We start from the raw sequence: 12,040 nt of genomic DNA, 5'->3' as shown, positions 1-12,040 counted from the left end.
CGTCTGGTCACTCTACCATAAAGGCCGTATTGATGGAGTGCTGCAGAGATGGTTGTCCTTCTGGAAGGTTCTCCCATCTCCACAGAGGAACTTTAGAGCTCTGTCAAAGTGACCATCGGGTTCTTGATCACCTCCCTGACCAAGGAAGGCCCTTCTCCCCCGATTGCTCAGTTTGGCCGGGCGGCCAGCTCTAGGAAGAGTCTTGGTGGTTCGATGGGGACCTTCCATGACATTCTATAACCAGCGCGAATATAAAATAGAGTTCATCTGTATTTTAATGTTACATGATCATGACTTTGTTGTGCCTTTACACAGGTCGGATGTCAATAACAAACATGGTATGGCTTGTGCATATATGGGCATGTGCTACAGTATAGTGAAGGAGGATGTGGTGTGATATTGACAGTGATGCAACGGCGTGACAGAGACTGTAAGGGCACATTATCTGTCCCCACAGTGCTGCTGCACAAAGAAAGTGAGGGACAAAGACCTTCAAGTAAAAAACCTTGAATGGCACACCAGAGGGACAGGGGCCAAACATGACTCATTTGTGGCTTCATCAGTGTGATTTATGGTCAATTGTGGTTAGAATGCTATGAACAAGGCAAGGGTCCTCAAAGGCTTGGCACTTACTGACACACCTTTTAAATTGTAGGGCTATTACATACTCACAATTGGAAAAGTTAAAGTTAGAGGGTTGAGACAAAGAAATGAGCCCAATGGACAATGCATTGCAAATAGCTTTCTCAATATGAGAAAATAAAAGTTAGCGCTCCAAGGAGCTTGAAGAGCATAATTATACATAATTATACATGGGAATTATGGGCATTTCATGTACAGTATTAACCAGAGCAGCCGTTCAATCAGTTGTCTTGGTGTAACCTTTTGGGAGGTTTCTGAATATTTGTAGTGCCACCCTGTGGCTGGTTTGAGTCACTGCATACAGAGTTACAAGTGCCTGCTGGGTAATATGTGGTGCAACATATTGTTATAAAATTATATACTTGATTTTTCACTCAAGCAAGTGCTGTACAGTACATTGGTAAAATCAACAATGTCTTGCAGTTGCCTTTAAATGCATGATTTGGTCACAGTTATGTTAACCATACTGTTATCATTGTGCATTTAAAGACATGCTCTGGAACTTTGACAACTACTAAGCATTTTTTAAACCTCCCGCTTTGAGCTGAATGTGTCAATTTGAATACATGCATAATATATAATTACTGTTTTAGCTCAGTTACACACAAAATCTATAGTTTTCCCCCACGTGGGCCAGCCACCTAGTAAGTGGAGTTCAACCAATGAGCTTCAGCCCCTCGCCATATTAGTGAGCAAACTTAACATGTGTAAATATTTGTATGAACTTAAGATTCAAAAACTGAGACATGAACTGAACAAGTTCCACAGACATGTGACTAACAGAAATGTAATAATGTGTCCTCGGTGTAACGCTCATTCCTTCGACGATAAACACAAATCCGACCATCACCCCTGGTGAGACAAAACCGCGACTCGTAAGTGAAGAGCACTTTTTGCCAGTCCTGTCTGGTCCAACGACGGTGGGTTTGCGCCCATAGGCAATGTTGTTGCCGGTGATGTCTGGTGAGGACCTGCCTTACAACAGGCCTACAGCCCTCAGTCCAGCCTCTCTCAGCCTATTGGGGACAGTCTGAGCACTGATGTAGGGATTGTGCAGTCCTGGTTGTAACACGGGCAGTAGTTGTTTCCATCCTGTACCTGTCCCGCAGGTGTGATGTTCAGATCTACCGATCCTGTGCAGGTGTTGTTACACGTGGTCTGCCACTGCGAGGACGATCAGCTGTCCATCCTGTCTCCCTGTAGCACTGTCTTAGGCGTCTCACAGTAAGGACATTGCAATTTATTGCCCTGGCCACATCTGCAGTCCTCATGCCTCCTTGCAGCATGCCTAAGGCACGTTCATGCAGATGAGCAGGGACCCTGGGCATCTTTCTTTTGGTGTTTTCCAGAGTCAGTAGAAAGGCCTCTTTAGTGTCCAAAGTTTTCATAAATGTGACCTTAATTTCCTATTTATTTGGATTTTTACGAATTATCTTTGAAAGACAGGGTCCTGAAAAAGGGACGTTTCTTTTTTTTGCTGAGTTTATAATAATATATGCCATTTATATGCCAATTTTTGCAGACCACTTTTGGCTCGGGAGCGCTACTTTCAGAACGACTGTCTAAAAAGTATACAAAATTACTGGAGAATCTCTTTAAGGTGATGGTTTGTTAGTACATAAAGTACTGTATGGCAAGGTAATAAATTCCAATATTACAGTTGAAGTCGGAAGTTTACATACACCTTAGCCAAATACATTTAAACTCAGTTTTTCACAATTCCTGACATTTAATCCGAGTAAAAATTCCCTGTCTTAGGTCATTTAGGATCACCACTTTATTTTAAGAATGTGAAATGTCAGAATAATAGCAGGGAGAATTATTTATTTAAGCTTTTATCTCACATTCCCAGTGGGTTAGAAGTTTACATATTCTCAATTAGTATTTGGTAGCATTGCCTTTAAACTGCTTAACTTGGGTCAAACGTTTCAGGTAGCCTTCCACAAGCTTCCTACAATAAGTTGGGTGAATTTTGGCCCATTCCTCCTGACAGAGCTGGTGTAACTGAGTCAGGTTTGTAGGCCTCCTTGCTCGCACACACGTTTTCAGTCCTGCCCACACATTTTCTATAGGTTTGAGGTCAGAGCTTTGTGATGGCCACTCCAATACCTTGACTTTGTTGTCCTTAAGCCATTTTGCCACAACGTTGGAAGTATGCTTGGGGTCATTGTCCATTTGGAAGACCCATTTGCACCAGTCCCTCTGTTTCCTGTTTCCTCCAACATCTTCACAAGGTCTTTTGCTGTTGTTCTGAGATTGATTTGCACTCAGGAAGGAGACAGAACGCGTCTCCTTCCTGAGCGGTATGACGGCTGCGTAGTCCCATGGTGTTAATACTTGCGTACTATTGTTTGTTCAGATGAACATGGTACCTTTTTTTTGGCTGATTTTTGATTTTCCCATGATGTCGAGCAAAGAGGCACTGAGTTTGAAGGTAGGCCTTGAAATACATCCACAGGTACACCTCCAATTGACTCAAATGATGTCAATAAGCCTATCAGAAGCTTCTAAAGCCATGACTTCAATTCCTGGAATTTTCCAAGCTGTTTAAAGACACTAAGTTGACTGTGCATGTAAACTTCTGACCCACTGGAATTGTGATACAGTGAATTATAAGTGAAATAATCTGTCTGTAAATAATTGTGGGAAAAATTACTTGTGTCATGTACAAAGTAGATGTCCTAACCGACTTGCCAAAACTATAGTTTGTTAACAAGAAATTAGTGGATTGGTTGAAAAATTTGTTTTAATGACTCCAACCTAAGTGTATGTAAACTTCCGACTTCAACTGTATGTCCAAAGCACATAATAATAATAATAATAATAATGGCATCAGAAGCAATCAAATCAAATCATCAAATCAAATTGTATTGGTCACATACACATGGTTAGCAGATGTTAATGCGAGTGTAGTGAAATGCTTGTGCTACTAGTTCCGACAGTGCAGTAATATCTAACAAATGATCTAACAATTCAACAACAACTACTTTATACACACCACGTAAAGGGATGGAATAAGAATATGTACATATAAATATATGGATGAGCGATGGCCGAGCGGCATTGGCAAGATGCAATAGATGGTATAAAACACAGTATATACATATGAGATGAGTAATGTAAGATATGTAAACATTATTAAAGAGGCATTATAGTGACTGGTGATCAATTTATTAAAGTGGCCAATGATTGAGTCTGTATGTAGGCAGCAGCCTCTCTGTGTTAGTGATGGCTGTTTAATAGTCTAATGGCCTTGAGAAAGAAGCTGTTTTTCAGTCTTTCAGTCCCACCTTTTGATGTACCTGTACTGACCTCGCCTTCTGGATGGTAGCGGTGTGAACAGGCAGTGGCTCGAGTGGTTGTTGTCCTTGATGATCTTTTTGGCCTTTCTGTAACAACGGGTGCTGTAGGTGTCCTGGAGGACAGGTAGTTTGCCCCCGGTGATGCGTTGTGCAGACCGCACCACCCTCTGGAGAGCCTTGCGGTTGATGGCTGTGCAGTTGCTGTACCAGGCAGTGATACAGACCGACAGGATGCTCTCAATTGTGCATCTGTAAAAGTTTCTGAGTGTTTTAGGTGACAAGCCACATTTCTTCAGCTTCCTGAGATTGAAGAGAAGCTGTTGCACCTTCTTCACCACACTGTCTGTGTGGGGGGATTATTTCAGTTTGTCCGTGATGTGTACGCCAAGGAACTTAAAACTTTCCACCTTCTCCACTACTGTCTCGTCGATGTGGATAGGGGGGTGCTCCCTCTGCTGTTTCCTGAAGTCATCGATCATCTCCTTTGTTTTGTTGAGTGAGAGGCTGTTTTCCTGACACCACACTTCGAGTGCCCTCACCTCCTCCCTGTAGGCTGTCTCGTCATTGTTGGTAATCAAGCCCACTACTGTTGTGTCATCTGGAAACTTGATGATTGATTTGGAGACGTGCATGGCCAAGCAGTCACGGGTGAACAGGGAGTACAGGAGGGGGCTGAGCACGCACCCTTGTGGGGCCCCAGTGTTGAGGATCAGCGAAGTGGAGATGTTGTTTCCTACTTTCACCACCTAGGGGCGGACCGTCAGAAAGTCCAGGACCCAATTGCACAGTGCAGGGTTGAGACCCAGGGCCTTAAGCTTAATGATGAGCTTGGATGGTACGATGGTGCTGAATGCTGAGCTGTAGTCAATGAACAGCATTCTTACATAGGTATTCCTCTTGCCCAGATAGGATAGGGCAGTGTGATGGCGATCGCATCGTCTGTGGACCTGTTGGGACGGTATGCAAACTGAAGTGGGTCTAGGGTGGCAGGTAAGGTGTCAGTAATATGATCATTGACTAGTCTCCCAAAGCACTTCATGATGACAGAAGTGAGTGCTACGGGGCGAAAGTCTGGGTCTAATATGGACCTGAATTAGTATTTACCACCATCTCTACTTGATCTTGCACAGTTGTCTTCCCTATCACCTTTCCTGCCTCTGTCTATCCATAATCCTCCAGTCACCCTGTATCCGTTCCTCTCTTCTTCTCTCGTCTATCTCTTGTCTTTCCTCTTCTTGTTGGGTTTCTTGTTGAGGATGTGTCTCAGGGTTCTGCTCATGTAGAAGGGTCTGGCTGCAGAGCCGTTGTGCACCTCCAGATCCACCACTGGGGACAGGAACACATAGCCAGTCACATACCACAGAAACTCTGTTAAATACCCCCATGTATTTAGAAAGTTGGGCCATTGCGGTTTCTGCATTACGTCACATTTAAATAACAACACAACATTCTATGGCATCAGTGGCAGCACCCTATTAACATTACAATGGGAATATTCAAATAATGACATGTATAGAATTAGAACAATATAAAACATTCTAAAAGCTGGCCAAACTCTAAATACAAGACATAACCTACTGCTAAACATTCTGAAACGCAGTCATATACCTCAACCTCACTGTTATTGTAAATTCCTTCAAATCCATTTCAAATACCAAACTCAAGTTTAGATACTTACCCTCAAATCACTGTTTCATAAAAGCCCTCTTGATCCCAACCAAGACACCTCTGATTTCCTCAAACCCACTGTTTGATAACAGGCCTACCCCAAAAACTTGAATATCCCAAACCAACGATCAATTTAAATGTCATTAACTCTTAAATACAATATACAAATAAAATATACAAATTAGGTATGAATCACCTAGAAAATTTGCTATAATGAAATCATTCACATTTATTTAAAAAAAAGATTTCACATTTTCATGGTGTCATTGATACAAAAAGTGTTATCCTGTACAAAAACCTTAAATATCCTCAGAACAGATGTGTTACAGTACCTAGTATTAAAAACCGCACTACTGCAGTTCTGCACTATTCCATATAAAAATACCAAAAATGGCTTTAACATCCTTTTATAAACGGTATTTCAAAAGGTTCTCGGCGGTAGATCGTAAAACCACAAAACAATAAAGAGGAACATTTCTCCATTTAGAACTAGGCACATTTACTAGCAACTGCAGTCGGAATCCCTGAAAGGTGTCAGGGTCCATTCAAATCATTCACCATGAGCATCAAATGTGTTCAGAGGTCTTGACCTCCCTGAGCCTACATTATAACTGTCACTTACAGTGTAAAACCAATATCTAGTGTTACACCTTACAGTGTAAAACCAAAACATACTAAAAGTGTCTGTAACCATGTAATTTGTATTAATTTATTTTACCTTTATTTAAACTAGGCAAGTCAGTTAAGAACAAATTCTTATTTTCAATGACGGCCTAGGAACAGTGGGTTATCTGCCTTGTTCAGGGGCAAAACGACTGATTTTTACCTTGTCAGCTCGGGGATTTGATCTTGCAACCTTTCAGTTACTAGTCCAATGCTCTAACCACTAAGCTACCTGCCGCCCCTCAATTTAGGAGTATGTTCAGTTTATCTATCTGTAGCATTGCACTTTAAGTTTTGAACGATGTCTGTAACAGTGGCAATAATACATATGGTGGACCAAAAGTGCCTCTTCAACCAAAGACTAAACAGACATTAAAAGAATCATGCTAGACAGAAAAGCCACCTCAGGGTTATTTTCCAACACATGAGAGCACCTAAAAATAGCTCTGGGATGAAGTTTCCCCTAGGTACAGATCTAAGATCAGCTTGCCCTCCCCCAATCCTAACCTTAACTATTGTTGAGGAAAATGCTAAACTGACCCAAGATCAGTGTCGAAGGGCAACTTCACCCTACACATGACCTTACATTACAGTACATGGAACCATTGCACAACCACAGTAGTGTCACACGGGGGCGCCCTTGCCCTGCATCACCCCACAACCATCTGCAAAGTACACCAATTGCATCCGAAATACAGAGATCTCCTTCTGCAGTGTATGTGCCTCTTGCAGTGTATTGGGCTAATGGCAATTTCACCCATGTCCACTGTGCTGCTGCAGCGCTCTCTAAGTAAGGCAGAGGCCAGCAGAGTGTGGACACAACAAAGAAAGGGACAGAAGCACTGCAGAGAAAAAAAGACTGATATTAGAAGTATCAGTGGCGGTGCAGGACAGAGCTCCGCCTCTTTCTAAACCCCACCCACATACACCACCCTCTTGGGTCCTGCCATGTCCTGCCAAGGCCTTCCTGGTCAGTCCTGACCAGTCAGGTCAACTCCATTCATGAGTCCAGCCCAGCCATAAGGCCCTGCTCTAGTATCCTCCAGACCACAATCACCCCCACACACAGACACTGAATGGGTCAGTCCAGTGTATCAAGTGTTCTGGCTATCAGGAGAAAGAGGTTCAGTGTTGTAGCCTATCAGGAGAAAAGGTTCAGTGTTGTGGCCTATCAGGAGAAAGAGGTTCAGTGTTGTGGCCTATCAGGAGGAAGCGTAGAGCTTGGCGCCCTGCTCTCTGCGGAGGATCCTGTGCAGTTGAGGGGACATGTAGAAGGGCTTGAGGGGCGAGCCGTCGTTCCTCTCCAGGTCTTCACCTGATCCAGGACCGACGGAAGACGAAGCATTGTCACAGAGGAGGAGAAAAGGAAGAGAGACAAGGAGGAGAGGAGCAGACAACGTATGGGTAGGAAGGCAGAGAGAGAAAGAGAGAAAGAGAAAGGAGTTTGAGCCAAACGATTTAGAAAGCCAAGCAGGGAAATTAATTAGGAAAAAAAGTTGATATAGGTTTCAGTCAGCCAAAATGGCCAGTGCATTATAGCCAACTGGTTCAGTGATTAGTATGCAGCGGAGGAAAAGTTCGATAAATATAATGCATATAGCACAGGCCCTATACAATAGTCTTCACTGCAAGAACATGCAATATAAATGATTGAATTAGTAAAACAATGACATTAGTGTAAAAAAAAAAAAATCACGCAGTGCAAGAATAACCTTTTTCTGTCTTATGAAAAAAACTGTACACCGCTAATGATATAATAGAGAGCAACATCAAGTAGAAATGGAGAAGCATTGAATTAGCTCACAAAGCTGCAGTCAGTTCCAACACAGCCCCTGGAGTGTACTCCCTGTGTATCATATAAACACCCTCACACCCCAGACTGGCCTGTATTTAAAGAGATGAATGGTGTACTTACAGAAACATAGGAATAAGGTGTCCACACACATAGCATAGACGTTGAAGAAGCCATGGGCGATCAGGTAGGATCCTAGTATCACCGTCTGACAATGGCAGAAAAGTCCAAGTCAGTAAGCACAATAAAGCTTACCGTATGCTTCCCAGTCAAAACAGTTTGCTCATATATTATCACAAAATTGTGTGACGTTTGTGTTATTTTTGGTTTTCGGGAGTTTTTGTTCCAGCTGTTTGTGCAGACAAAAATATTTCTTGAGACAAGTCGAAGTTTGGTTGATTGGACAATAGTAATACTCCTAGTCGGAGTGGGATCGTGAAGTGTTTGTCAGTCAACGAGTGATGAGTAGTTTTAATGCACATTTTTTCTGCACCAAACATTTTATCTAAATGTAAAATTGTGCGAACAACATTAAGATTGCTGTTTTTTTCTAGTTATTCAAGCGAATGTCTTTAGGGAGTATAAGAGCACAGAAGTTGCGTCGCCTAGCCAAGTTCGGCTAGAAGCAAACAGAACCTACGTATGCGGACGCATTTATCAACAAGCAATGCTGACTCATATAATGTAAGTCTATTTCTTACCAGTAGGGGGACCCAGTAATAATTTAGTGATGGCACCTCCTCTTGAATAACTGGAATCTTACGGGTGAAGAAGAAGAATGCTAGAACACCTGGGGGGGGGGGGGGAATCGGAATCCTTAATAACAAAATAACAACCTGAGCAAACACTGACAAATGTACAATTAGTGTAACATAGTATCTATGGACATTGTCTTATAGAGAAGGCCTCTGCCGAGTAGTTGTAGTACTATTTTCCAGCGTGTGTTGTTTGTTTAGTCTTGTTCATGCATTGGGTGATTTTAACATCAGCCCTCATAGTTAAACATACCACCAGTGTGTGGGAAAGGGAACTCACCAACACTCCCTGAAATAAGCACTTTTCCCAAGAAGAGGAGAAAGTCTGTCACCTTATCCAGCACTGCCACCCTACAGAGGAGACAACTCATTGGAGAAGCCCAGAGGCCCAGAGAGAGACAGTCACCACCATGAAAGACAGACAGACACAAAAAAAACTGTCTGAGGGACAGACAATCAAACGAACCGATACAAAAGACCTTGTTTTACCTTACTACGTTCCTCATCAGGAGGAAGAAAGCATCTTTGGCCGAAGTGCAGAAGCTCTTTCCATATATCGCCATCTACGGTGAGAAATTCAAAGTAAGACCATGTTATTCACGATTCCAACACTTTCTGTGAGATGGTTATCAAACTCACCATGATGTAGGCGTTCCTGTTCATGAACTTGATGAAATGTTCCAGGCACCAGAAGCAGCATTTGAGACAGCAAATCAGGAAGCGGGCAAAAGCATTGTGAGCACCTGAAAAATACATGATGATCATCTTCATGAAAATCTGCCATATAAATATACATACGAAAGGCAGTGGGTTAAGTACGAGCAGAAAACCCACCTTTGAGTTTGTGATCCAGATACTCTAGAACGATGCGAAACATCTGCACTAAGGCCAGGATCAGAGAGCCAAATGCCAGAGAGCCTGTGTGGTACCTGGGAGATACACAATACACTGTATTACTAATACAAAATAGAGCTTTATATCCACCACACGCACATACACACTTCCCATCATAGGTGTAAAACCCTCAACACACGTAGGAGCAGTTTCCTCGACACAGATTATGTCTCGTCTTGGATTTAAAGGCTTAATGGAGAATCTGAAATAGTTTATTAGTGTAGTACTAGGATAACTCCCTTAGGGAATATCTCTCCAAGCAAGATGTGCCATTATAAACTATACTGAACAAAAATATAAAAGCAAAATGCAACCATTTCAACAACTTTACTGAGGAAATCAGTCAATTTAAATTCATTAATTAGGCCATAATCTATGGATTTCACATGACTTCACATGATGATTTCACATGATTGGTCACAGATACCTTAAAAAAAAGGTAGGGGCGTGGATCAGAAAACCAGTCAGTATCTGATGTGACCAGTATTTTCCTCATGCAGCGTGACATTTCCTTCGCATAGAGATGATCAGGCTGTTGATTGTGGCCAGTGGAATGTTGTCCCACTCTTCTTCAATGGCTGTGCGAAGTTGCTGGATATGGGCAGGAACTGGAACACGCTGTTGTACATGTCGATCCAGAGCATTCCAAACATGACCAATGGGTGACATGTCTGGTGAGTATGCAGGCCATGGAAGAACTGGGACATTTTCATCTTCCAGTAATTGTGAACAGATCCTTGCGGCTGTGTATTATCATGTTGAATCATGAGGTGATGGCGGCGGATGAATGCCACAACAATGGGCATCAGGAGCTCGTCACGGTATCTCTGTGCATTCAAATTGCCATCAATAAAATGCAATTGTGTTCAGTGTCTGTAGCTTATACCTGCCCATACCATAACACCACCGCCACCATGGAGCACAACGTTGACATCAGCAAATCGCTCACCCACACAACGCCATACACGTGGTCTGCGGTTGTGAGGCCGGTTGGACGTAGTGCCAAATTCTCTAAAACTACGTTGGAGGCGGCTTATGGTAGAGAATTGAACATTAAATTCTCTGGCAACAGCTCTGGTGGACATTCCTGCAGCCAGCTTGCCAATTGCACAGTCCCTCAAAACTTGAGACATCTGTGGCATTGTATAGTGAAAAAACGGCACATTTTAGTGGCCTTTTATTGTCCCCAGCACCTGTGTAATGATCACGCTCTTTAATCAGTTTATTGATATGCCACACCGGTCAGCTGCATGGATTAATTTAGCAAACGAGAAATGCTCAATAACAGGGATGTAAACAAATTTGTGCAGAAAATGCATATGGAACATTTCTGGGATCTTTTATTTCAGCTCATGAAACATCGGACCAACACTTTCCATGTTAGTTCATATTTCTGTTCAGTGTCCAACTCAACACCATCTTCACCTTCCTTATGCGTTAAAAACCTATATGACTGAGTCAGCCTACCGTACAGCCCTGCTAAAGGAGGAAAACAAGGGGCATGATGGTATGTCTTGGGGCTTCTTCAGGGCCCAGTAGTAGGAAGCGAAAGCCCCGGCCAGGGTGCACTGTCCCAGGGCGATGGTAAAGTTGACCAGCCACAGGAACACCAGCAGGTTGCACAGCTGCAGCACAAAGATGTAGTGGTGGTAGAGGCTCTCGCCTCCGTAGAAGGCAAAGGTGCACTGGGAGCCGGGGCACACCGTGGTCACGTTGGTCAGACTGAACGTCTGGGGAGAGATAGGGGTGAGTTATTGGGTTAGAAGGAAATCGCACCCTATTCTCTATTTACTTCTGGCCAGAGTTTATAATGGCACCCTATTCCCTATACAGTTCACTACCTTTGGCCAGAGTTTACAACGGCAACCTATTCCCTATATTGGGAATAGGGTGCCATTTCAGTTTTAAATTGTAATGAAAGACCAAATGTAGCCAGAGTTAACAGATGTTGTCACTGGCTAGCTACAGTTGAATTCGGAAGTTTACATACACCTTAGCCAAATATATTTAAAATCAGTTTTTCACAATTCCTGACATTTAATCTGAGTAAAAATTCCCTGTCTTAGGTCAGTTAAGATCACCACTTTAATTTAAGAATGTGAAATGTCAGAATAATAGTAGAGAGCATGATTTACTTCAGCTTTTATTTCTTTCTTCACATTCCCAGTGGGTCAGAAGTTTACATACACTCAATTAGTATTTGGTAGCATTGCCTTTAAATTGTTTAACTTGGGTCAATTTTTCAGGTAGCCTTCCACAAGCTTTCCACAATAAGTTGGGTGAATTTTGGCCCATTACCCCTGACAGAGCTTGTGTAACTGAGT

At 42.7% G+C, this 12,040-nt stretch overlaps 1 protein-coding gene across 3 annotated transcripts in view; it reads right to left on the bottom strand.

Annotated features, from left to right (window-relative positions):
* Nucleotides 1-3,489: 3,489 nt before the first annotated feature.
* Nucleotides 3,490-12,040, bottom strand: part of LOC106574020 (choline transporter-like protein 5-B) — a 90,631-nt gene continuing 82,080 nt past the window's right edge. For 2 of the 3 annotated variants that reach the window (XM_014149528.3, XM_014149531.3), the window contains 8 exons: nucleotides 11,184-11,446; nucleotides 9,657-9,751; nucleotides 9,462-9,565; nucleotides 9,312-9,385; nucleotides 9,103-9,173; nucleotides 8,769-8,857; nucleotides 8,191-8,275; nucleotides 5,812-7,590 (listed from right to left, as the gene is read on the bottom strand). In XM_014149528.3, coding sequence (XP_014005003.1) covers nucleotides 7,478-7,590; nucleotides 8,191-8,275; nucleotides 8,769-8,857; nucleotides 9,103-9,173; nucleotides 9,312-9,385; nucleotides 9,462-9,565; nucleotides 9,657-9,751; nucleotides 11,184-11,446 — 894 coding nt within the window. In that variant the 3' untranslated portion in view covers nucleotides 5,812-7,477. Of the gene's footprint in view, nucleotides 5,271-5,811; nucleotides 7,591-8,190; nucleotides 8,276-8,768; nucleotides 8,858-9,102; nucleotides 9,174-9,311; nucleotides 9,386-9,461; nucleotides 9,566-9,656; nucleotides 9,752-11,183; nucleotides 11,447-12,040 lie in introns of those variants that run through there. The other variant, XM_014149529.3, reaches the window with a different exon arrangement.

Source organism: Salmo salar, chromosome 16 (assembly GCF_965601325.2).
Source record: "Salmo salar chromosome 16, fSalSal1, whole genome shotgun sequence".
NCBI lineage: Eukaryota > Metazoa > Chordata > Actinopteri > Salmoniformes > Salmonidae > Salmo > Salmo salar.
This window is presented reverse-complemented; position numbering and strand designations above follow the sequence as displayed.